This window comes from Crocuta crocuta, unplaced genomic scaffold (assembly GCF_008692635.1).
Source record: "Crocuta crocuta isolate KB4526 unplaced genomic scaffold, BGI_CrCroc_1.0 scaffold107, whole genome shotgun sequence".
Lineage (NCBI taxonomy): Eukaryota > Metazoa > Chordata > Mammalia > Carnivora > Hyaenidae > Crocuta > Crocuta crocuta.
The window spans coordinates 820462-848333 of record NW_027531877.1 but is presented as its reverse complement, the minus strand read 5'-3'; the positions used below and the strand labels follow the sequence as shown (position 1 = coordinate 848333).

The window sequence follows — 27872 nt, the reverse complement described above, 5'->3', positions numbered from 1 at the left end:
CACCTCACCATCATAGTTTAAATTTAGGAAAAGAATTTCATACACTTTTTAAACCATTTTTATGTGACTCCTAACTAAACTGAAGCTTCAAAAAAGAAAAATGAAAAAAGAAAAGCCGGTGACTCTCTCTCCCCCCGCAAATCCTGCCATCATTCTCATCAAAACATCACTTATTTATCAAGGTGCTGGTTTAAACTTTTTATTAGGGACTGACTTCTGGTGGTCCAAAATAATCACTTATCTCAATAGTGGGTAAGTCAGGCCTATTAATAAAAAGGCAAGAGAAAGAAAATGGGGACAAGAAAGGGGCAATAGGTGAAAGCCTTTTACACTCTGGGAATATTTTTAAAAAGGACCAACTGCACCCATTCTCACTAATTTCAAAGCAAGCTAAGGATCAGGAGCATGAGTCCAGGAGAACTAATATGATGACAGAATGAAAATACCACGGATCTAGCTACCATTGCCGTACGGCATTTAAGAATACAGAGTTTGTTATGATTTACACTAAAATAGTACTCGTACTGCACATAAACACACCCCCCCCCCTCAAAAATTTAGACTGAATACAAACTGGGCTCCTCCACAGTTAAAAAATGAAAATAAATTTACTTTTCTTCCAAGACAACTCTTGAAAGCTAAAGGGTATTTTCATTACAAACATCTCCTTCTGTCTGACGACCCATCCGTAATAGCTGAGAGTTAAGAGATTCCAGGCGATTTTGACATTTAATGAAATTTTATCAGCAGATTATAATCCAAAATAAAATTTCTGAACACCCTGTCATTTACATCATAATCCAACACCAATAGCAACAAAACAGGTGGTGTGGAAAATAAGGCTCTAGAGATTATCCATATCATCCCTGTGGATCTTCACAACTGTGTAAAAGTCACTAGGCCTTTGGTGCTTTAATATCATGAACAGTTATGAGATGTGTTTAAATAGCAAACTTGCTGTCCTTAAACCTACTGTGTTGAAAAGAAAAATAAAAAAAATTTTTTGGCTCATTGACTTCTTTAAATAATTTTAAAAAGTTGTTCTTCTAAACGATATTCCTAAAAATTATACAGCTCGAATCAGATTTCATCTTCGCCACGAACGAGACTCATACTCATCTTCATCTTCATCATCATCATCATGCAAAAACAAATCTGAGGTTTCTGTTTCCTGAAGAAAGAGAGGATAAATTCTGCTCAGTGGTACACGAAAGTTAAGTAGAATACCTCTTAGGCCAAAGGACAAACAGACTAGTATTCAAAACCTTAGAGGGATTTACAAGTGACACACTTAGAGAGTACCCGGCAGGGGAAAACACCCACACCAGTTTTTAAATGTATGCATATTCTCCTCCACTGCTAAGTGTGCTAGTTTTAACAGATTTCCATTCTAATATCATCAGGAAAATAAAATAATATATGAATGTTAAGTAGAAGTAAAAGAAAAAATATCTACAAAACGTTTCTGAGAAAAGTTATCAATAAAAATAATTAAATAAATTTTATTTTATTCCATTAACTTAAAATATATGACCAAACTCCTAAAGTTTTAATATCCAATTATCTGTGATGGAGAACATACTAACTTCCCCATTACACCAACATTCCCAACCTTATGTAAAGGCCTAAAATCTTATATAAAGTAGAGATATTTAAAAACATCCCCAAAATATCAAGATTTTTCTTTTCTTTTTTTTTTTAAACATAGAAAATGTTTCTGCTTTTGTTTTATAAAATTACCCACATGGTCAGGAGACTTTCTATCAATTATAAATGCTAACATCTTTTAAAACCAAAGTTACAACGAACCAGGAATAACTTGCAATGTTCGCTAAAGGTCCCTTTTAATAAACAAATTAGGAGTAAAAAAGCAAAATTATTTTTCATATATGTTAAGAGTTTCTTTGGTTTCAGTCCTTGGTATTCCTATATTTTCCCTTTTACATCCTTGGTCTTCCTATTTCTTTCCTTTTTTGTCCCACTTCTTTAACTCTCATTTTAACCAATTGTACACAGAAGGAAAATAAGAAACTCAAATCTATTACTTATGGAACATGAATAAATGAAAAGCTAAAACAACCAGTTAAAATGTATTTTGTCCATGTAATTAATCCATGTTGCCATTTACCAGAATAAAAATTTCTAGAGCCCAAATAAAGCCAAAATAAATGAGAAGAAAAAAGAAAAAAAAAAATCTCTCCTCTACCACAAAATATTCCCCCAAAGAGCTTTTTATGTCTGCACCTGTTCTGATTCTTTAATAAACCTCTAGACTAGTCTTTGGTTACTGTGTGCATGAAAGAATCATATTTATTTCAACATTTATTTTATTTACTTCAATGTCAAGAAAAATACTAACTGAGAAACAATCTAATACTTATTTTCAATTGTTAAATTTACCTCCTCCTTGACATCTTCTTCCTCAGTCTCCGTGGATACGGAAGGCACCTTGGCCTTGTGCCATGATATTTGTAGCCGACGGTCTTTGAATTTTGACCCTTGGTTTGCAGTCTAAAATAGATTTCAGAAAAAAAGAAAAGTTTATATTCAAATTGTGGGGTATTTAAGGATATAATGACTTGAGGAGAAAAATGTTAAAATGGATGTAAACACCATCTCCAGTAAGAGCTAGAAAAAGTGAAGTCCCTTTTAATTAAAGAACCGTATGTACTGTTTTGCCCAGGTTGTCCAGGACTTGCATCTATGTCATGTTAACTTTAGGATTTGTCTTGGCTTAGATGATAAACTAATTATATAGTCACTCTACTTACAAAAGTCATGATGAGAACAACAAATACTATCTTAATACAACTACTGGGCTTCAGGGGCACCTGAGTGGTTCAGCCAGTTAAGCGTCCGACTTTTGGTTTTGGCTCCAGTCATGATCTCATAGTTTGTGAGATCAAGCCCCATGTGGGGCTCTGTGCTGACTCTGTAGAGTCTGCCTGGGATTCTCTCTCCCCTTCTCTCTGCTCCCCCACCCTCAAAATAAATAAATACCATGTAGCCATTAAGAAGAGCGCAATACCACATGCACTACTAGAATAATCTTTAATAACTAAAACATATGCAAAGTGCATATGCAAAAGAGTATTGTACAACACATCACCATTTGTGTTAAAGAGAGATAAATAATATATATATACACACAGAAAATTTCTTCAAGAAGATACATGAGAAACAGGTAACAGTTATTGCCTACAGGGAGGGAAGTAAGTGACTGGATATAGAAAGAAACCTGTACACTGCATATACTTTCTTTTCTTTCTTTTTAAGTTTGTTTGTTTTTTTTATTTATTTACTGAGAGAGAAACTGGGGAGGGACAGAGAGAGAGACAGAGACAGAGAGACAGAATCCCAAGCAGGCTCCATACTGTCAGCATAGAGCCCAATGCAGGGCTTGAACTGTGAGATCATGACCTGAGCCAAAATCAAGAATTGGATACTCAATGGACTGAGCCATCTAGGAACCCCTACATTTTTATTTCTTTTATATTTTGTACATGTGTGCTGCCCCTCAAAATATAAGGTAATTCAAATAAAATTATACAAATATATCTATGAATAAGAGAAAATCAAGTACATACCATCAATGAAACTTAGTTATATGCAGTAACTTAAAGGTACTTGGAACCTAAGAGGCAGAAGTTACTAGAAATTCATCTAACCCGACCATTTTCCCAGATCAGAAACTGATGCTAATTCTGCCAATCATCATTTATCAATTATGTGACCAGCAAATAAAATAAAACAAAACCCAAACTGCTACTGAAGACACAGGGAAATAAGCACTCTTTTCCAATGTCACTGTAAGTAAAACTTAGTACAACATTCCTAGAGGGTTATTTGGCAAGCTGTCCTAAAATTTTGAATATGCATGCCTTTGATCTAGTCCTCTCACTCCTATGAAACCAAAATACGGTTTCCAACGGAGACAACATTACTCCGGGGGCATTCTGGAAGTCATACTGACTGAAGAGTGTTTACTGGCATTTAGAAGGTGGGGGCCAGAAGTGCTAAAGGTCTTACTAACACGTACAGGACTGTCCTACGTAACAAACTATTCCACTCAAAAATGCCAAATCCAGTAAGATGTCTGTAACACTGTTTATAACAAAATGGGAAGTACCGAAACCATCAAAATGCAGTACCAGTAGTTCATGAAAGATCTACCATTGCTAAAGGTCTGAAGACGGGCAATACTGAAGTGCTATTCAGAAAAGCTTCCCTGAATATTAAATCCAGAGAAAAGGGAACTTTTGTTCTGGTAAACACAAAGGAAAATTATCTTTCCACCAATAAGGTATCACTTCCATATACAGTAAAACTCTCAAATATATTTCCACACACTTAGAAGATGGGAAAGGGTAAAATCCCTACCTAGAGAGGATACAGGTATGTGGTAAGTCATTAGTAATTAAAGCAGAAGTGTTCCACTGTCTTAGGTCCAGGAATGAAGAAGGAGTGAGCAATTACAAGCTCTTGCCAATAAGAACATAAAAATTTGAATGAATTACATAAATATTTTGGGAGGTACAGAAACTCAGACATCTAAACCTGTTACTTTCTTAAGATTTAAAATGCTCTCTAGCTATAGATAGAAGACGAATCTGATAGTATGCAATGATACTAAAGTGATTTATTTTTAGAGGCATAAATCCCTAAGAAAAAAAAGTGAAAATACAACAAAGCTAAAAAAAAAACCATTGGGAGTTCAGAAGCAGAAGGATTAAATATATAATGCTTACAATTTTAAAATCAAGAAATAGCAGTAAAAATGTTTTAGAAATGAAAAAAATACCCCCAAAATCAGCTAAAAGATTTAGATGCAGACATTCTTTAAGAATAGAAATTAGGGGGGCACCTGNAAAAAAAAAAAAAAAAAGAATAGAAATTGGGGAGAAAGAGTAAGAAAATAATTAACCACCTGGTGGCTGTTAACTTCATCTGACTCTTCAAATGATGCACACATATAACTTTTAAGAAAATAAAACCTTAAAAAATTCCTATCAAAAGAATCTAAGGTTTGTGAAGTTGTTTTCTTTCTTTCTTTGTTAAAGTTTATTTTGTTTTTGAGAGAAAGAGACACAGAAACCTAAGCAGACTCCAGGCTCTGAGATGTCAGCACAGAGCCCGATGCAGGACTTAAACCCACAAACTGCGGGATTATGACCCAAAGTCAGACACTTAACCAACTAAGCCACCCGGGTACTTCTGTTTTCTTCTTTCTATAACTGAATGCTTTACAAGTTTTCTTCAATGAACATCACGGAAGACCTAAATGTGAGACTNCCCACGAACCGCGAGATCATGACCTAAGCGAAAGTTGGACGCTTAACCTACTAAGCCACCCAGGCGCCTCTCTCTATTACTGCTTATAACAGCATTTCTCTAAATGGGTCTCCTGAAGCAAGGGAAACAAAAACAAAAATAAATTACTGGGACAATATCAAAATAAAAAGCTTCTGCACAGTGAATAAAACAATCAACAAAACCAAAAGGCAACCTATAGAAAAGAAGATATTTGTAAACGACCTGTCCAATAAAGGGTTAGTACCCAAAAAATATAAAGTACTTATAAAACCCACCCCCTCTAAATAATCCAACTAAATAATCCAACTAAAATGGGCAGAAGACATGAACAGGCATTTTTCTAAAGAAGGCATCCAGATGGCAAACAGACATATGGAAAAGATGCTCAACATGGGGCGNAAAAAAAAAAAAAAAAAGAAAAGATGCTCAACATCACTCATCAGCAGGGAAATATAAATCAAAACTCCAATGAGATATTACTTCACACCTATCAGAAATGGCTAAAACTAACAACACAAGAAACAACAAGTGTTGGCAAGGATGTGGTAAAGGGAGAACATCTTGCACTACTGGTGGGAGTACAAACTGGTGCAGTCACTGTGGAAAATAGTACTACCCCTCCTCCCAAAATACAGCTACCCTACAATCCAGCAATTGCACCACTGGGTATTTACAGAATATACAAAAATACTAATTCAGAGGGATACATATACTCCAGTATTTATAGCAGTATTACCATAGCCAAATTATGGAAAGAGGCCAAGTGTCCATCGACTGATGAATGGATAAAGAATATTCCAATGGAATACTAACGAATATTATTCAGTTATAATAAAGAATGAAATCTTGCCATCTGCAACTACACGGATAGAGCCAAAATGTTGTGCTGAGCAAAGTAAGTCAGCAAAAAGACAAATATCACATGAAGTATGTGGAAATTAAGAACAAGTGTGCAAAGGAGAAAAAAAGAGAGAGAGAGAGAGAGACGCAAACCAAGAGACAGACTCTTAACTGTAGAGAACTGATGGTTTCCAGAGGGGAACGGTTTAAATAGGAGATGGGGATTAATGAGTGCACTTGTTACAATGAGCACTGGGTGATACACGAAGTGTTGAATCACTATACTGTACACCAGAAACTAATATTACACTGTTATGTTAACTGAAATTTACCTTTTAAAAAGACATGGTCTTATTGTTGAAACCAACAACTGCCTAATCTCCTTCCATTCCACTGGACCCTGATTTTCATCACTGGTAAAGTGGCATATAGAACCATGACAGTTTTGATTCAATCATGGAAACCATTTTCCTCAACAAGGATTAGTTTACAAATGGGTAAGGGACAATTCTGGCTAAGACACATGAGGACACATCTGCTGAGTGAGAGTGGAATATGCCAGGGGTGGGGGGAGGGGGGAAGAGGGTAGGTTGAATCAGGGTTACTTTCTGGAAAGGTTATCTCATGATTTCTTAAAATGTCATGAGAAAGATACTGTTATTTTCTGCCTTTGGACATTCTTTTTAGAGGCCATGATGTCTGTGGTCGTGATCCCACCATGAAGAAAAATGCCTAAGAACAAAGCCAACATATGAGGCAGAGCAGACATATGAAAAGAACCTGTGTGGCTGAGTTTCTGAATTAATTAAACCTAAAACCTCCCTAACTCTAAATTTCTTGAAAAAAAAAAAAAGAAAAGAAAAGAAATGTTCCTATTTCCCAAGGTATTCATCTTCCACTTGCAACCAAACATCCTGAGCTGAATGTATTACCTTCAAAATCACGAAGGAAAAAAAAAAAAAATCAAGCTCCACCCTGTATCACTGAGTACAACAGCTAAACCATACTACCACAGCTCAAAAATCTTAGTTACTTCATGCATGTTACTTGAAAATGTCTAAGTGCAGTTCAAGTACTCCAAACATTTAGTATAAGTAACTGTTCCTGTTGAAAATTGGCAAACCTCTCTTGAATCAGGAGCAAAAGAATTAGCTCTTGTCCTGTCTGTGCCCTCAAGCAAGGCTCTATGACTTAAAATTTTCATCTTCTGACCTAAGTATAAAGGGAATTTTTCATAAAGGTCTTTAATATCCTCAGCTGTCAAATGAAGAATATATAAAGACTTTAAAAAATTCTTTCTAGACTCACTGATTTTACCTTTAAAATACATAAAATTCTATTTATATGATACCTAATACTACTCATATTGTTAACTTAAATACTTAATATACAAACTAATACAATAACATATACCATGGGTCTCCTCAGGTCACGATCTCACAGTTCGTGGGTTCGAGCCCCGCGTCAGGCTCTGTGCTGACAGCTAGCTCAGAGCCTGGAGCCTGTTTCAGATTCTGTGTCTCCCTCTCTCTCTGACCCTCCCCTGCTCACGCTGTCTCTCTCTCTCTCAGAAATAAATAAAGCACTAAGATTTAAAAAAAAAGGTTATTAAGAGTAAAAAAGAAGAGGGGTGCCTGGGTGACCCAGACGGAAGAGCATGCAACTCCTGATCCGGGGCTGTGAGTTCACACCCCATGTTGGGTACAGAGATTACTTAACATGACAGAGACTTTATGTAGAACACAAAAACCTAATATATTTGCTAACTGGTCCTTTACAGAAACTCAGCTGACCACTGATATATGATATTAACTTATTTATATATTATTATATTTTTTTATGTTACATATAGCTCTCATTCTATGTAAAATATACTATGCGTTTTAAATATGTATGTACTTTAATTTACTTTATTTTTAATAGAAGTACCTCCAATCTAAAAGCCAAAGATAAACACTATCCTCAAATTTGGCTTTAAAATAAACAGTATAGGGGCCCCTGGATGGCTCAGTCAAGTAAGCGTCTGACTCTTGAGATGAGCTCAGGTCATGATCTTGCAGTTCATGTAATCGAGCTCCGAGTTGGGCTTTGTGCTGACAGGGTATATAGCCTGCTTGAGATTCTCTCTCTCTGCTCCTCCCCTCATGTTCTCTTTCTCTCTCCCTCTCTCTCTCAAAATAAAGATGAAAAAGCAATTTTTTAAAAAATAGTATCAAAACATTAATATTTCATCCTAAAAATGAATGTGATGTTAAAAATTCTGATTCGGAAAGTAATATCTGTTCATTTTGAAAGCATGGAAAATAGGTCCTTGGAAAGAAAAAATGAAAAATCAACATGAATTCTGCCAACCCAGAACCAAAAGTTTAGTAGACTTTCATTTCAAATTTACATATAATTTTGTATGCTGTTTTTTAACCTAAAAGTCAGTCCTAAGAATTTTCTCATGTCATTAGTCTTTAAAAACGTTTTAAGTAGCAGCAAAATGCCACAAAGCATTTAGGTTGTCCCTTTTACCATTAAAAGGGTGCTGTACTGGGGCGCCTGGGTGGCTTAGTCGGTTGAGCGTCCGACTTTCGCTTAGGTCATGATCTCGCGGTTGTGGGTTCGAGCCCCGCGTCGGGCTCTGTGCTGACTGCCGGCTCAGGGCCTGGAGCCTGTTTCAGTCTGTGACTCCCTCTCTCTCTGACCCTCCCCTGCTCATGCTGTCTCTCTCTCTCTCTCCTAGAAATAAATAAAAAACATTAAAAAAAATTAAAAAAAAAAAAGGGTGCTGTACTGAGCATCCTTACAAGCCCTTGTTTGCATACAACCATAATAATTCCCTTACGATAAATTCGTAGAAGCAGATTACTTCATACAAGAGTAAACAGGAGGACTCCAGAATTAGGCCCTCGTACACTGCAGAAGAGCTTCATTAAAACAAAACACATGTATCATCTTTTCAAACATATATGGCCCATCCATGATCCTTTCAATCATTAAGGACAGTAAAAGGATACTGAGAATACCCATCATACCTTTGACTTTGAGGAAGACAGAAGACCTCAAAGAAGAGTAACCCATTAAGTTTGCTACATCTATTTACAATAGTCTGGGCATACATATTTCAGTAGTTCTTTCAAAGAAAACATACTACACTGCCCAAGTATGGATTACCAGGGTAAATGAGTTTCTAGTATTCAAGACTGTCCGACAGCATTCTATCAACACAAACAACAAAACGCCATCAAACTGATGGCAATTTCTCCTTCTTGAAGTTACCTCACTTGCCTCACCTCCTTCGTTTGCCCCTTGCCCAAACGCCTACAGATACCCTTTCATCAAACCTAATACCATAATTCAGCTTTACCAAATGAGTGTACATAAAAATTGGTTACTATCAGGTGCTCTAGAATGATTTTCTTTTTAAAGGTTTTATTTATTTCTAAGAGAGAGAGAGAGAGAGTGAGAGACAGTGTGAGCAGGGGAGGGTCAGAGAGAGAGGAAGACACAGAATCTGAAACAGGTTCTAGGCTCCGAGCTAGCTGTCAGCACAGAGCCTGACGCCAGGCTCGAACCCACAAACCGTGAAATCATGACCTGAGCCGAAGTCGGCCACCCAACCACTGAGCCACCCAGGTGCCCCTAGAATAATTCTACTGATAAGAAACAAAAGAGATCTATATGAGCATGACCTGTGGGTTAAAACTTAAATATCTACATATAGTCTCCAGTGACCCTCAAGATATAGCACACAGCTTCCTACCTAACAAAGATTACCTCTTGTTCTGCAGAAACAAGCACTTTCTGCAAAGTCAAATTTACAATAATCCTGCTTTACTTAGTTCACTAGTGCCTCACCAGAGCTGGCACTTGGTCTAAATGCCCAACATAATTGGCAAGGAGATTTTAATTTTACGTCCTTAATATTCAAAGACAAAATCAACATTCATTAACCCTCCACAACAAGAGTGCAGTGTACCTCTCCATACATTATCTTCTTTACTCATTAAGGAAGTCACTTTAAAGACAATCTCCTGCATGCCTGGGTGGCCCAGTTGGTTAAGCATCTGACTTCAGCTCAGGTCAAGATCTCATGGTTTCTGAGTTCGAGCCCCATATTGGGTTCTGTGCCATCAGCGAGGAGCCCGTTTTGGATCTTGTGTCTCCCTCTCTCTTTGTCCCTCCCCCACTCATGGATGTGTGCACTCTCTCTCGCTCTCAAAAATAAACATTTAAAATAAATAAATACATAAAGCTGGTTTCCCACTTTACAAAAAAATATATATATACACATATATATGTATTGGTCAAATTGAGGAAAGAAACTGCATCAATGGTGAAGAATGTTGCCAGCACAGTTCTCAAATCTGGACACTGTAACAACCCACCATCCTCTAAAAAGTCAGGGAGAAAAAGGATTAAGCGGCATCAAATTCATAATCAGAGGGAAGTCCTGCTCTATAAGATTTCCTTCACCTTCGGGGCACCTGGGTGGCTCAGTCGGTTAAGTGTCCAACTTCAGCTCAGGTCATGATCTTGCAGCTCATGAGTTCGAGCCCCGTGTTGGGCTCTGTGCTGACAGCTCAGAGCCTAGAGCCTGCTTCGGACTGTTTCCCTCTCTCTGCCCCTCCCTTGCTTACACACAGTATCTCTCTCAAATAAAAAGAAACATTAAAAAAAAAAAAAAAAGATTTCCTTCACCATCTTTAACACTGAATAGGGTTGAAAATGTTCTCTCTCAAAAAAAGGTGCTTGAAGAACAGGGATCCCATATGCTAACAGTGAACTGTATTTTTATCCTGGTTCTGACGCTTACTTACTGTATGACCTTTTTGTATGTCTGACTCACTTTTTTAAAGTTTTAAACTTGAGTTTTCCTATCCATACACATGGGATTTCACATGCATTCTACATGGTTATTAAGATTAAATGAGATCATGGATGAAAACATGCTACCACAAGTAACACTCGGTATTTAATTGTATGAATGAGTGATTGGAAAGAAGATATACTCTGTTTATGAAGCAAATTAAAGACAGTTACCTGCAGCGAATCTCTATTTGCATATTTATCTAAAAGTGGTTGCCACCATTTACATACTGTAACTATACGTGTCTCTTATCCTAATAAATTCTTCCTTTGAATTCTGCCTTCGTCCCAGATTATATTCACTTATTGACTATGAACACCTGGCAAAACATCTAATATAACCCTAAAACAAAAATCAAATATTTGCTTTGGAACAACTTGTCACTACAAACGCATTTATGTGGGGTATTATGGAATGACAAAGCACGAGCTGCTTCTTGACCTTCAAATATATTAATAAGAATTTGCTAATACCCACTTTTTACAACTTGATTTTCTAATCTATAAAACATCTGACACTTAAAGAAAATGCAAGAAAATGCTGAATAAAGCGTTTTTAAAGTTGGTATCTGCCAACTTTGAAAACTTACTGAGAAATGTTGAAGCAATTCATCTTTCTCCTCCTCAATGAATCCCCCTACTGTTAGTGCTTTGGGGCGGTGGTCCACCACCATGTGATTCAGTGAGCCCCTTCCTCTTCCTCCACGGCCTCTGCCTCTTCCTCGACCTTGAGAGGACATGGTCTTTCCTCGACCCACAGGCAAAATGCCTAATCGTGCAGCCTGAATAACAACAAAAGGGAGAATATAATATACATTGCTAGAATGAACCTTGGAAAAGAGAGAAAGAGGGAAGTATTTTTTGAGGTGTTACATATAGTTGATCAGAAACTCCTCTCTAATCTCACCTCAACCTGTAATTGACTGAGTTTTTTCCGTAACTCTGTTGTGTCTTCTCCTGAGGATAGCCTCTTGTGAAGGTCCAGTTCAGTATCTAATAGTTCTTTCTGAGCCTTTGGAAAAATTAAGAGTAAAAAATGTATTTGTTAGATAACTTCCAAGATTTTATTCAGAATCATACTTCAAAAATAACACACATCTCTTTTGGCAAAAGGAGAATGAGAGGATGCAATAAACTGGACTGTTCTAAGAAAGGTTAACTGTGAAAACATACAGAGAATATAATGAAATCAGTAAAAAATAACAAGCAGTGTCATTGCTAAAGATGGCCTAAAAATCAGACTCTGGAAAACAGTCAAATGAGAAGACGGAGCTAACAGTAATTTTCTAAGAATAAGGAGCCATAAATCAAACTCAGTGGGGCAAAATAAGTACATAGGAAAAAGTCAATAATAATAAAAACATAAATAACATCTATATAATTGGCTTTCAGATTTGAACTCTATAATGTTTAGCCACTCTTTTTTTTATGTATGAGGGACAAACTACCCTTAGATGGTGTGACTGTGAGTGGCGCCTGGGTGGCTCAGTCGGTTAAGCAGCCAACTTTGGCTCAGGTCATGATCTCGCAGTTCGTGAGTTCGAGCCCCATGTTGGGCTCTGTGCTGACAGCTCAGAGCCTGGGGCCTGTTTCAGATTCTGTGTCTCCTCTCTCTGCCCTTTCCCTGCTCATGCTCTGTCTCTCTGTTTCTCAAAAAAAAAAAAAAATTAAAAAAAAAAAAAAAAAAGATGGTGTGATTGTGAGAGAATTTTCTACTCCCATATTCTCTTAAAATTTTTTAAGTTTACTTATTTATTTTGGGAGAGAGAGAGAAATGGAGAGACAGAATATCCCAAGAAAGCTCCATGCTGCCAGTGCAGAGCCCAACACAGGGCTCAATCTCCTCAGGAACCATACCATGAGATCATGACCTGAGCCAAAATTAAGAGTTAGACATCCAATCGACTGGGCCACCCAGGTACCCCTCTTTAATTTTTAAAACGTACGTATGCTCCTTCTATAATGGGGGGACATTTCAATAAGAATATTTTTTATTATAATTTTTCAAAATAATCCTGATGAAATATTTTATATCCCTCCAGGAATACAGAACCACAATTTCAAATGTATTATAATATTGGACATAAAACTTTGCATTCAATGTATCTGACAAATTTATTATTTTGAGTTCTCAAACGGCTAGAAATAGAAATTAAAATTCCACTACAAGGGGGTGCCTGGCTGACTCAGGGAAAAAAAGCATGTGACTCGTGATCTTGGGGTGTGAGTTCAAGCCCTATATTGGATATAAAGATTACTTAAAAATAAAATCTTTTTTAAAAAATTCCATTGGGGCGCCTGGGTGGTTCAGTTGGTTAAGTGTCTGACTTCAGCTCAGGTCACGATCTCACGGTTCATGGGTTTGAGCCCCACATCAGGCTCTGTGCCGATAGCTAACTAGCTAGCTAGCTCAGAGCCTGGAGCCTGTTTCAGATTCTGTGTCTCCCTCTCTCTCTGATCCTCCCCCGTTCATGCTGTCTCTCTCAAAAAAATAAACAAAACATTAAAAAAAAAATTTTTTTTTTATAAATTCCATTGACAGAGCTATGGTACAATGTAATCACTTTGTAAAGTAACTATTCTACTAGGTAAGGAAGCAAATGGCAATTAACCAAATAAGACTTAAGTGGATCTAGAACTTTTGATTACTCTAGGTCACACTGTTACCCATATTAAACCCAATGAAACCTTTTGAGTATTAAAAGGGATGGTTCCACTGTATTATAGAATTAGAGAAACAACTGCTAAAATAGGAAACTACTTTTTTTTACCATCACTCTAGCAATTTCATCTTCAGGAAAAGAAACCATAAATTCAGTTAATAAACCTATCTTTGTTCAAACAAGGTATTAGCACCTCTTCCAAAGACAGTACAGAGCATCTATAGGAACATTTAAAAAAAAAACTGTTACTGTGTCTCCCCGTTGGACTATTAGTTACCTAAGAGTTCCACTGTACTTTCAAAGTGCCAAGCATGTAACAGAAGTTCAACAACCCTGTGGTGAATGGAAAATGCAAATACATACCTCTGTTTTTGTCTTAACTTTAGATGGTGTGGAGACTGCAGAAGATGTTTTTAATTCATCTTTCAATTGTGAGATCTTTTCTCCCAGCTCTTTTAAAGTCTTCATTATATTTGCTCTTTCTTCTGGTTTCATGTTTTTGTTCTTTTCTAGCTTAGATATTAGCATCTATAAAATAAACATTAAAAAGTGGAAACTATACTTAGTAATTTTTAATATAACCAAACCTTATCAACTTTACTATGTAAGAGATCTATAAAATCTCCTGTAGAAATCAATTCCAGATGGCAAATAATGAGCTCTTGTCTTACCTTCTGGCATTCTATTTGTTTTTCTAGCACTTCTTGCCTCTTTTTCCTCATATCTTGTTGTAGCTTCATTGCTTCCTATATGAATAGATTTTAAAAATTAGTAACAGATAACAAAATTTGCCAATGATACACTTGCATACATTTGATAAATGAACAACTCATTTCTTCTGGGTCATCCTTATGCTATACAAGACAAATTTCGCTCCTAATCAATGAAACCAGAAATGAAAACGTTAAATATATTTTCTACAGGAGACTTTATGAGTGTATTTTTAAAAATATTTAAAATGCTAAGTGCTAATTAGCTGTATCTATCACAATTATTCTTGAATGACCTGAATGGATGTATGAGGAAAAATAAGAGCTGTTTCCACTTGCCAATGTAATAAGACATCCCTTATCTTTCAAGTTTAAAGTTTAAAAAATGTGAGATGCAGGCTAGGGTACAGAAATGATAGCAAATTCTATCGATTTATGCCAGGAAAATATTGCCTCCCACCCCTCCATTAATCAAATCTCCAATTATACAGAAATAATACATATAAATATCTATTTGATTTAAAATATTCTATATGAGTTTATATCTAAGATGACAATGAAACTCAGAAGTCATATGAATAACAACTACACAAAAGCCATACTTTGTGTAACACACTGTGTAACTTACAAAGCAAGGGAGGAATTAAAAGGAAATAATGAAATAAAACTGCTTCTTTACCTTGGAGAAAAACCAAAACAAGACAGGACAACTTAGTGCTGTTTATTTTTACAGAGAAAATAATCTTCCCTGTGTGCGATGTAGCCTCTGCAAAGGCAACTGCAAAATATTCTTTTGTCTGTTCACCTTTTTTTCAAATGTATACTGCATCAAGAAGGAGCTAAATAAACATTATAATGTAGTTCCATAACATGAGCTATTCAAATGTGTTAATAAAACTGCTTAAGAATTCAATGGATCTTGGGGCGCCCGGGTGGCTTAGTCGGTTAAGCGTCCGCCTTCGCTCAGGTCATGANTAAAAAAAAAAAAAAAAAGAATTCAATGGATCCTTCCCTCTTTAAGGAAATTAGAACCAAAGCTATTACCTGTTTCTTTTTAAGAACTTCTTGAACATCATGAGATTTAGACCCTGAACCAAGTTTTGAAGGCGTCTTTAAGTTTGAGGAGCTGTAAATCATTTTTGGATGGCCTGGAGCTGAAAAGATCTATGAAACACAAGTATAATTAAATTAAGTCTTAGAAATGCTTTAAAGTAATTTTTAGAAAGACTACATGTACTTTTTTTTTTTCAGGAGTTAAGCTTTACTTTAAAAATTTCATTCATAAACCAGTTTTTATGTATATATAAATTCAACTGTATTTCAAATACAAAAACAAAAATTTTAGCAATAATGCTGTTTCTGAATGCAATCACATCTTTTTTCTCTTTGTATTTTTTTAATTGACAGAAAAAGAACTGTAGCCACTTGTATCTAGGACCTTATATCTAGGAGTGGGCCTGTACTCCTAGTGACACCTTACTGTCCTGTTAAACAATTTCACAGAATATGAACCTCCAACAAACCCCACTCTTGTGACCACGATGGGTCAAGACAAAAACAAAAATCCACAATCATGAGTAAACACAGAAAAACAAAAAACAAAAAAAAAAAAGAAGGAATACTATCCAAACGGTAAAAATGACTGAGTCTCTCTTTAACCTGGCTAATAGTAATGAGAGCAGCCTCTTTATCAATTATAGCTTTAGCCTCATTCTAGTTTTCCTTCCTATGTTAAGACTAATTAAGATATCTGGTCACAGAATTATTCCTGTTTCTTTAAACCCTCCTCCAAATCACCTAATACAGGATGAAAGTACTTTGTAATCACAACCTATTTAAATCAAATGCTCTATGAGTTTATAATCAAACATAAAACAAGTAGTTAGCTCACAGGTCTGACTTTGCAAAAGCAAAGTGGTGGCCATTCTTACTGTGCTAGTTTTGGTATTCTGATTCCTTTCCCATTCTGAACAGACCACTCTGCAGTTAACCTTCCCTTCTTTAAGGCATAGCAGAGCTACCTGGAACAGTACAATCTCTCTGGTTCAAGGCTTTCCCGACACAAATGGCAACACCTGCAATGTACTGAGCACTTAGTATGTACTTAACACTCCCCTCTTCCATGCTTTACTAACATGAAATTTTTTAATCCTCATAGCAACTCAGTTTATTGAAAAGGAAACCAATGCTCCCAAGTTATCTAACACAGGTATTAAGAGGCAGGTCAAGTCAACCAGTGCTGTCTGACTTCCAAATCTGTAATTATCACTGTTTTGGTATCTTTTTATAATATAATTTTTTAAACAAAAGAGGTATATTACAAAGGTGATGTATCCATCACTAAGCACCAGCAATTATCAGGACATAAAATTGAGTAGTTCCCCTTATCCAGTTTGCCTTTCCATGGTTTGTTACCCGAGGTCAACTGTGGTCTGGAAACAGATGACCCTCCTTCTGATTCGTCAGAAGGTCACTAGAAGCCTAATACTACATCATAATGTGTATACTATTCGCCTCACTTCACCTTATCATGTAAGCATTTACCATCTCACGTCATCACAAGGATGAATATGGTACAATATTTTGAGTGACCTCTCCTTTATTAAAGTATATTACTATAACTACTCCATTTTAATATTACCATTGTTCATCTCTTACTGTACCTAACTTATAAACTTTATTATGGGTATGTATATATAGGAAACAACATAGCACATATAGGATTTGGTACTATGTATGGTGTCAAGCCTCCACTGGGGGTCTCAGAAAGTGTCCCCATAGGTCAGGGGAGACAACTATAATTTTGTTTTACCTAAACCCCAATATGCATACCAAACACTATGTTTCTATGTTTTATCCGTAAATATTCAGCTGTATCTTTAAAAATAAGGACTCCTTTCTAAAACATAACCACAATACCATCATCACACTTACCATAACTCCTTACTATCATTAGATAGTCACATCACAAGACTTTATTTTCTAAACACTTTTCCCATTTGAATTGGGATCTATTAAGGTCCATCTACAGCAACTGGTTAGACCTCTGTAGTCTCTTTTGAGACCACGTCCTTTCCCATCTCTTTCTTTTCCTTGCAAACTGTTGCTGAAAAACCAAGTCATTCATCCTGCAGTATTCACCACAGAATTCTATGATGCCCTGTAACATATTCCCCTATTCTCTGAATTTCCTTCATATCAGTAGATCTAAAGCCTTTTTGACATCTTCTCAGTCTTTGACAGGATTCCAGAGATCGTTGACAACTTCATTTACTGAGTGAACAAAATATTCTAGAGTCATCTGGAACACTGCCAGCTCCAGATCTGGGGACAGCTATTTCTTCAAAAACCCTTGGCTCCTCTGGGTGCCTGGGAGGGAGCAGGGGGTAATTACCCTTGGAATGATTGATTATTATTTCTAGACCTTTTCAGTGAATACAATTAAGAAATGTTTTGGAGCTTTCTATTGGTTACTATTTTTTTAAGATAAAACAATATGTGAATGTGTATCAATACAGCTGACCCTTGAATAACTCAGAGGTTAAGGGGCTAGATTCCCCACCTCCACCAAGAATCAAAAATCCACATACTTAACTTCTGACTTCCCCAAAACTTAATAGAATAGCCTAGTGCTGACTAGAAGCCTTACCAATAACATAAACAGTCAACTAACACATACTTTTTATGTTATATTTTTCATATACTATATTCTTATAAGAAACTAGAGAGAAAAATGTTAAGCAAATAATAGGAGAAAATACATTTACAGTCCTGTGCTGTATTTATTTTAAAGATCCATGTTTAGGTGAATCTGCACAATTCAGACACATGTTGTTCAAGATCTACCATACTTTCAATTCAAACATAGGACTACAATGTTTTTACTTAATCTATCATACACATCTTTTGAATCACACTGAAAATCTCAGTTGTCAGTGGCACTAATATATTTCTTCATCTGATTTATCCTACAATTCTAACACAAGGTTTTAGAGTAACAATATGATTACTGAAAAATACTTTTTAAAACTGTTTTTTGTCACCTGGGTGCATCTCATTGGGAATATAAAGTCAAATAGCTGTATTATAAAGTACTCTCTATGGGCTCAGTCAGTTAAGGATATGACTCTTCATTTTGGGTCAGGTCATGATCTTGTGGTTCGTGAGATCAAGCCCCACAATGGGTTCTACGCAATCAGTGTGGGATTCATTCTCTCCCTTTCCACCTCTCCCTGCTCACACTGTCTCTCTCTCTCTCAAACAAATAAACTTTAAAAAATAAAATATTCTCTATGTAAACATATTAGTTCATCTGTTTAACTTTTTAATTCTTAGAGATTACATTTTTCATTTTATTTTATGACTGAATGCTGCATTTATAGCATTTATATGGTTCCAAGACAAATCTACAAAACAAGATCATTAAGGTTGTCTAGTTTCTTCCATCCTTGCCGTAACCACCAAAATTTAAATTCTAAAAAAATTTTTTAAATTAATTTTAGGAATTTTTGTTTCTGCTATTAGTCAAATACTATGTGTTCAAAGGCCCTACTTGCTTACACTAACAGTGGCTGACTCTATATGTTTTGTACCATCTTTTTTTACCTAATATATCCTCATGATTACCTCATGGTACATATGAAGATATTTCTTGTTCCGTTGTAAAGTTGCACTTATGCTACTGTACTACATTTTAAGTAACTAGTCCCTTACTGATGGACATCTGGATTGTTTCCAGTCTTTTGCTATTATAGTCTACAATTACTAGCCTGGTACATATATTTTGTCATAGTTTGACAAATGTACTTTTGGCATACACTCTGAGAAGGAGGTTACTGATTTAGAATAAATGCATACATAATTTTGCCATACACTGCCAAATTTGCTTTCATGGGGATTGTAACATTTAGCATTTCCATCAGCATCTAAATTCTCAGATCTTTTTGGAAATTATCCTAGTTTATTATGTAATTTTAAAAATGGATCTAATTTTATCTCCTCTATATGGCTATTCACTTATCCAAACACCATTTATCAAAAAGTCCATATTCTCCCCATTGACCTGAGATACGGTGTTGACATCTAATAAATTCCTATTTGCAAGGGAGTCTATTTCTCATCTTTTATACTGTTCCACTAGTCTATCTCTTCATGTGCCAGTATTAATTGACTTAGTTACATGGGCTTCATATTTTTTCATGTTTAGTAGAGTTAATTCTTCTTCAGAATTTTCCAAGCCCTCTTAGAAATAATCACCATGTGGAGAATCACTGTATAGATATACTCCTAAACGCAAAAGAAGCTACTTAACATACATTTCAAAGTGTGATTTTTGATTATGACAGAATCTTCTGCATTATATTCTTCTAAAATTCTCAAATTCCTACTGAGCTTTGAATAGAAAAAAAAAATTAAGCAATTTCTCGCCATATCATGGAAATTAGGCAAGTATACCCTCCACACTTAGGTTAGCTGTCACATTTACCTCAATTGAAGAAACAAGACATTACAAATCTGGATGAAAAGGAATTTGTTAATTTCTCTGTGTCACAACAATTTTAAACATGTTTGAGGATCAGGGCACCTGGGTGACTCAGTTGGTTAAGTGTCCAGCTTTAGCTCAGGTCATGATCTCACTGTTCGTGAGTTTAAGCCCCGCGATGGGCTCTGTGCAGAGAGCTCAAAGCCTGGAGCCTGCTTCAGATTCTGAGTCTCCCTCTCGCTCTCCCCCTCCCCAGCCTGTGCACTCTCTCTCTCTCAAATAAACATAAAAACTTATAAATAGACTGAGTAATTAATTAATTAATCAGAGGGTCACAGAAACGCATACCTGGCAATCCTCTCCAGCACCACCTGACTGATTCAACAAGTGTGATGCATCACTCTGGTTACCACTTGCATGTCCCAGGCGATGTTTAACAGGAACTTTGTTAAGAACATATGTGCCCGACGTCTGTGGTTTACTCATCATCTGCACACACAAAATAAACACACAAGTGGTAAAAGTTTTAAAAATGCCCAGGAATGATACGAATTTGGGCTAGTGATCACCCTAGGGAAGAATATAAAGAAAGAAAAGAGAAGGGAGGGTGCTTCTATTATCTCTAAATTTTTATTTTTAAGTCATAGATATACAAATGATTGCTATTATCATGGATGTCTGAAATACGTCATAACAGAATGGGTGCATATGTATATAAACTCATACAGATAAAAATTTCTAATAATTTTTAAAATGTTCCCTTTAATATGTAATGCTTGAAGGATCTGGAGGTTCTAAATGACAGAAACTTAGTATCAATAACAGTGTGATATGGACACCCCAAAAACCTAATGCAAGTTTGGGCTAAATTAACAGAACACAGTCTAATGGATCAACAGGTGACTATCACTTTTATACATCATTCAGCCTACATCCAGGAGAAGCACTTGCCTCTGGACTCTAACATGAAGTGGGACATAAACAAAAGAAATGCAGGCTTAGGTATAGATAAAAAGGATGATGACTAGAGTTAAGATTACATATGGTAAGGAATACTTAAAAAAAAATCTGAATGCATTTAATTCAAACAAGAGAACACCTAGGAAAAAAGTATCACTATCATCAATATGGGAATGTCTCTAATGCATAGTGGTTTCTTCTTTACTTCCTCCATCTGTTCATTCAAGTATATTCTGAGTAACATGTACCCAGGCACAAGAGACAGAAGGAATGAAACAGGCAAAATCCTATTTTCTCAGAGCTTACATTTCAGTTTTTAAAGTTTTAAAAGCTTTAAATGTGTTTTCTATGTGGAAAAAAGTCAGACAAAAGAGTAGGTACAAGGATGACTGAGTCTAACACAAAACAAAGTTCTAGATTCAGAGTTGTTTGGTGGTAGACAATTATTACATTTTAGTGTTGAGAAGAATCACTAAGAGCATTTCTTTAAACGTGTGGATTTATGGGCCCCCTAACTAGAAACTGACTCTGTAAGTTTCGAACCATAATGCCCAAGAATTTGTACTCAGGTAAATAATTCTGGTAGAAGTAGAATTGCACTTGTCAAACTTCAGTGTTCATTAAGAATCAAGTGGAAAGCTTGTTAAAACACAGATGCTTAGTTCCCAACCACAGTGATTCTGACTAAGTTGAGGTGAAGTCCAAAACACTGCATGGGTAATGAGTTCTCAGGAGATGAGACGTTGCTGGTCTGCAGATCAAACTGAGAAGCTATAATGCAGAAGAACTATGGTCCTCACACTGACAAACAATGATCTAGAGGATGGGACCAGAGGACTTCTCATTGTTTGTGAACCAGTAGATTACCTTCTGGATACCGCCATGTACCGTTGAAGGAGGAGACTGGGCCACCAGCACTTGCTGCTGATGAAGGTGCTGTGGCAAATGGTGGTGCTGCTGTGACAGGTGACTAAGTGTCTGCTGTTGCTGTAGGAGGAGCTGTGTTGGAGACTGCAATGCCGGTTGCTCATTATTTTCCCTGTGCCACAGAACTCGAATGAACCGGTTGTTGAGAACTGCTTCAGTGCTAGAAATGGCTTTCCTGGCCTCCTCATTGGTAAGATACTGAATGAGGGCCGCTTCTGGATCTCCTTTAAAAGCAACCTGTAAAAAAACAAAAGTAACAACAAGAAAGCATAGAAATTAATAAACAGTTAAATGCAAACTCTGATAAAGAATTCAGGAGCAGAAAAGAGCCTTATGAAATCCATTCTGAAAGCTTTGTAAGTACAGTTCTCTGTCACTCTAAAAGATAATATGCATTATTTTTCAAAACTATATACAAAAAAGATTAAATTATTCAAAAAGAATCCTAGTAATGTTACCTAACCACTTAGGGAAAAGTTGTTAGATTCCCTCCCTGATACCCTACATCAAATAAACTCCAGATAAAATATTTTACCGTAACAAAAAACCAAAAAAAACATAGAAGAAAAAAAGGTGAATATCTGTATAATCTCAGTGTATGGAAAACCTTTTTATGCAGATCTATAAAAACAGGATCATAAAGGCAAGGAGCAGTAGATTCTACCACAGAAAAATTTAAAATCTCTCAGTACAAATATACCCAAAACTAAATGATGAAGAGAAGTATTTCTGATCTACATGACAAGCAATGGCTTGGAAAAGCACTATTATAAATGCCCTCATTAAAAACGGGCAAAGACAATCAACAGGCATATTCACACAAACCTGCAAATGATCTATATAAATGAGAATCTACCTAGTAATTTAAAAAAAAGCAAGTAGGGGAGCCTGGGTGGCTCTGGTTGGGCTCTGTGCTGACTCTGCAGAGACTGCTTGGGATTCCCTCCCTCCCTCCTCCCCTTCCCCCCGGCCCTCCCTAGCTCATGCTCTATGTCTCAATAAATAAATAAATTATTAAAATTATTTAAACAAAAGTAAGGCAAAATAAAACAAGTATAATTTTTCACTTACAAAACTGGCTAAAAACATTTTGATGGATTCACATTACAGTGTTGATGGACTTAACACAGTGCATGTAGGAGTATCAACTGGCACAACCCTTTTGGCAAACAATGTGGCAGCTCAAATAATTCACAACACATCAGGTTTAACAAGAAGGCTTACCACAGCATTGTTTTTATATAAAATAAGAGAAACAAGAGAAATCCTCAACCACAAAGAACAGTAAATAAATCAGGCCTGTTGCTATGATGCCCCCACTCCCAAATTCTTATACTGAAATTCTAACTTACTGTGCGAGTACATTTGGAGACAGGGCTTTTAGGAGGTAAAGTTAAATGAGGTCCTAAGTGTGCGGCCCTAATCTTATGGTACTGGGAGGCCTTACAGGAAGAGGAAGAGATCTTTCTCCCCTTCCAAATTTGAGGACACAACAGGAAAGTGGCCATCTGCAAAGCAGAAAGAGAATCCTCACCAGGAACCAAAGTGACCTCCACTTTGATTTCAGACTTCCCCCCAAATAAACGTTTGTTGTTTAAGCCACCTAGTTTCTGGTATTTGTGATGGCAATCCGACAAGACTAATACGCCAAATTACATTAAGCCATCTAATTTTTCTAAATGCCATCAACAATAATGACCTAGGAAACATAAAAAAGGCAGAGACATGGGATATGATTTTGTATTCCCAAAGTGCATAAAATAAGTACTTTTAAAAAGAGCGGCACCTGGGTGGCTCGGTCAGTTAAGTGTCCAACTTCAGCTCAGGTCATGATCTCACGGTTCGTGGGTTCGAGCCCCGCGTCAAGCTCTGTGCTGACAGCTAGCTCAGAGCCTGGAGCCTGTTTCGGATTCTGTGTCTCCATCTCTCTCTGACCCTTCCCTGCGCACGCTGTCTCTCTCTCTCAGAAATAAATTTTAAAAAAACATTAAAAAAAAAAAGATAAAAAGAGAACACGTCTGTGTATGTGTGTTCTTCCATATAAATATGGTATGTCTTTTCATCAAAAGATTAATAATTATTGCAATGCAGTGAGATTCTGGTGATTTTTCACTTGTGTTTAACAGATTTCCAATTATCTGTAAAATCAAACATGTACTATATTCAGGGAAAAACAGTGCTTAAAAATCTCTCAAAAAATCTCTCTCAGAAAGAGAACTTTGGTTTAATTCTCTGAAATATCAGATTTCCTCATACTATCTTTTTTTGTTGTTTATTTATTAATTTGGNGGGGGGGGGGCGGGAATCCCAAGCAGGCTCTGCAGAGTCAGTATGGACGTTCATGCTGTGCTCAAATTCAGGAACCATGAGAACATGACCGGAGCCTAAGTCAGCTGCTTAACCAACTGAGCCACCCAAGCAGCCCTTCATACTACTTCCTTAAGGTCTTCCTTAAGGCCCCTCATACTACTTCCTTAACTTATTTATTCTCTGTCTGCTCTCTGAGGTCAGCTGCATGAAGGTCAGGACCCTGATCATCATATCATGTTCATTATTTAGCCAATGTGTTCAAAGGTGCTGGTCCAATACGGCTCACCTCTACATATTGGATGAGTATACAGATTGTGGAGGATGAAGGGCACAGGGATTTACTGCAGTGACCTAAGGGTGGTGCCTTTTTTTTTTTTTTTAATATAAAACTTGGTTGAATTTTTACTGTTACATTTATTTTTGAGAGAAAAAGACAGAGTACGAGTGAGGGAGGGGCAGAGAGAGGGAGACTAAGAGAATCCAAAGCAGGCTTCAGGCTCTGAGCTGTCAGCATAGAGCTCAATGTGGAGCTCACATACATGAACCATGAGATCATGACCTGAGCCAAAGGTGAACGCTTAACCTATTGAACCACCCAGATGTCCCCTCATACTTTCTTAAACTCAGTTACATAAATCATACTTTGGTTTCATAACCAACACTAATCATCAGGGGTAACTCAGTCAAAGTACAAATTAATAAGGACTTCAAGTACTCTCAATTACAGTATAACATCCAACCACAAATATATAAATTGGAATATGTGGCAAGTAGATAGCAAAATACAAAAAACTACAATTTACATATTAGATAACATGTTACACTGCCTAAAGTCTCAAGGTTACAACCATCCTTAACCAATTACTTTTCACTACAATATAAAAGTCATTCAAGAGACAAAATTACCTTAGAAATTACCAAAAATCTTACCTATCTAGTTAGAATTACTAAAGCAGATTAAAAAGTCATTTGTCCAGAGATAGCACTATGAAAAAAATATATACTAACCATCCTCAGTTTCTTTCAGGAAGAAGTTGAAGATAAGAAAGAAATGAATTAAAAAAATAAAAACAAGGGACGCCTGGGTGGCTCAGTTAGTTAAGCGTCTGACTTCGGCTCAGGTCACGATCTCACGGTTCTTGGGTTCAAGCTCCACATCGGGCTCTGTGCTGACAGCTCAGAGCCTGGAGCTTGTTTTGGATTCTGTGTCTCCCTCTCTCTCTGACCCTCCCTTACTCATGCTCTGTATCTCTGTCTCAAAAATAAATATACTATTAAAAAAAAATAAAATAAAATAAAATAAAAACAAATTTAGCTTAATTTCATCATAAAGATGGGTACAGAGCTATACAGTGGAACTTACAACACTTAGCAGAGATTACAAGATTACCGGCTATTTAAGCAAAGTGAACTGTTAATAGTATTTTCAAAGATGCATAAAACCACCTTAATCTGTCAGCAACCTAGTCACATTTACCTGGATGTTCACAATAGTTCCAAACTTGCTGAAGTGTTCATTGAGCTTGGTAATGTTGTTCAATTCCTGAGGGATCTTCTTGACTTCCAACTTGGTGTTTGTATACTGATTCTTTCTCAAGAATCCTGGTTTACTCTGACTGTTATTCCCTTGCCTGAAAATAATATGAACAGATCTTGATTAATTCCCCCATCTTATGCCTTGTCGTGAGACAGGTCAACAAAAAACTTAAAAGTTTATATATATTAAAACGTCATTTGTAAGACATTCTTACATTCTTCAGAAATTACTTAACATTCTTCGGAAATTACCAAGTAATTTTCACATTGTCCTTGTTACATGGAAACAGAACAGGTGGAGAGAAAGAAGACTGAACAGCAAAAGATCACGGAAAGAGGCCCAAATGAGATTAAAATTAATATGCTAAAAATACCCACCACAATTACCAAGGAAACTAACTTTAAAGCAAGGAAAGAACATCATTTTTTTCCCAAAGATGTGCTTTTCATCTTTTGTAAAAGTACAAGTTTTCTCTTCTTCTCTATTCATTTCCAGTGTCTCAGTAATTCTCAATATCGGGTTGGGTCTATATATAGTTAATACAAGTTACTAATACCTATTATTAATATTCTGCTAGCTCTTCCATTTTTAAGATGTTCTAATGATGCCTCTGGGAACCTTAATTTTGAGACACACAGTTTTAAAATCACTGGTTAAGGATAACTGTGAATTTACAAATTTATTAACGCACACAGAAATAATGAAAACACCAATTAGAACTACTAAGTAGCAAGTTATCTTACTTTCCCAGCCAAGGTTTCTTTGTGAGTGGCCCTTCCAAACCACTTATAGCTCTTTTTCGGCTATCTGGTTCAAGAACTACTCTGGTTATGTTGCTATTAATTGAAACAGGAACTGGTGGTTCAGTCTGGATGACAATATTAGCAGCTGTTGGAAACAAAAATTAACATTACTAACAATGCACAGAATTTGAGGTATTTCAAATGATTAAAACATTTAGCCTAAAAAGCTAAAATGCACAGTGAATAGCACCCAACTACCATCTCCTTTTCAGAAATGCTTAAGAGCAGGAAAAAATTACTAACTGCCTCCTTTTTCTCCTTTGTTAAAAATACAATACTGAAGTTTAAAAAATCATAGGCAGCTCCAATGTAATAACTGATTCAGGCAAGGATCATCAATGGTTGCAAAAAAAATATTTATCAGTGAAAGGTTGTTAGAGAACAAGATATTTATCTGGTGTCCAAGTACATCCCACAAATGATTACTTTACAATGAAGAGATCTAACAACTGTTATTTCAGACAAGCACTCAAACTTAGCATCATAAACAGAGTGAAATTATTTGTATTCTGATGTGATTCAACAGAAAGTTCACCTGGACAGGATATTATTAAGGAAGTGTGTAGCAATGATACTGTGCGTATAAAAGATGTCATATTTTGGAGGTAAAATAAAGTATCTACAAGGCACAATCTCTGCAATATATTTTCAAGTAATTCAAGGAAAAAACTTGAAGTGAGAAGGAAAGAAGGGATGAAGAGAAGAACGTGAATTGCATGTACATACACAAGCACTCAGGCCTACCTAAAGGTGACAAAACTTTAATAAATGGTGAATCTAAGTAAAGGTATTTAGATGTTTATTGCATTTCTTTTTGATTTTCTGTATGTTTAAAATTATTCAAACTCAAAAGTTGGGAGGAAAAAATCCAAAGCCCATATATAAATTGGTGTATTTCATTCACAACAGTTAAAACTAACATACTTAAAGAAACTGATGTTACAATGGCTTATCTGTGGGTGGGAAGAAGTGTGAATAAAAGAGTACACAAAACTATGCCTGATACACTGTGAATATTCTCCTTAGCCTTAGTGACTCTACCAAAAGCAAAATTAGTAGCCAAGAATAACACGTAGCACTAGATGCTGGGGTAGAGATGGGTGGGGGGAGGTAATGTGTGTGACAATCAAGGAAATAATGATGCAAATTCACGCATTTAACATATATTTCTCTAGCAGCGTGATAGCTCAACAATTATATTAGACATACATGTAAATTAGTGAATAAAGTAACTATAATCTCTGCTATATTAGGGCCTTTGTTTTCAGAAGGCAAATGGAGGAGATAGCAATTGTGATGGTACAACTCTGTAAGTTGAGATGCCATTGTATCTTCCCTAAAACAGTTATGATTACCTTCTGACATTGTCTACTGCTTTTCTTTACTGAAATGCTTCATAAAAAAAGAAAGAGATGTATAGCTAGAGGCTGGAGGATTTGACAAGGTGATAAACCAAGTCTGCTGTACAAAAAC

At 36.2% G+C, this 27872-nt stretch overlaps 1 protein-coding gene across 1 annotated transcript in view; it reads right to left on the bottom strand.

The window, feature by feature from the left end:
* Positions 1 to 6: 6 nt before the first annotated feature.
* RBM27 (RNA binding motif protein 27) overlaps positions 7 to 27872 on the bottom strand; it is a 72706-nt gene continuing 44840 nt past the window's right edge. Inside the window, exons 12-22 of the mRNA XM_077773047.1 lie at positions 26340 to 26484; positions 25537 to 25690; positions 21690 to 21986; positions 20211 to 20351; positions 15425 to 15544; positions 14342 to 14416; positions 14034 to 14198; positions 11915 to 12019; positions 11598 to 11789; positions 2401 to 2511; positions 7 to 1171 (exon numbers count right to left, since the gene is read on the bottom strand). Of these exons, the coding sequence (XP_077629173.1) occupies positions 1088 to 1171; positions 2401 to 2511; positions 11598 to 11789; positions 11915 to 12019; positions 14034 to 14198; positions 14342 to 14416; positions 15425 to 15544; positions 20211 to 20351; positions 21690 to 21986; positions 25537 to 25690; positions 26340 to 26484 (1589 nt within the window). The 3' untranslated portion in view covers positions 7 to 1087. The remainder of the gene's footprint in view (positions 1172 to 2400; positions 2512 to 11597; positions 11790 to 11914; positions 12020 to 14033; positions 14199 to 14341; positions 14417 to 15424; positions 15545 to 20210; positions 20352 to 21689; positions 21987 to 25536; positions 25691 to 26339; positions 26485 to 27872) is intronic.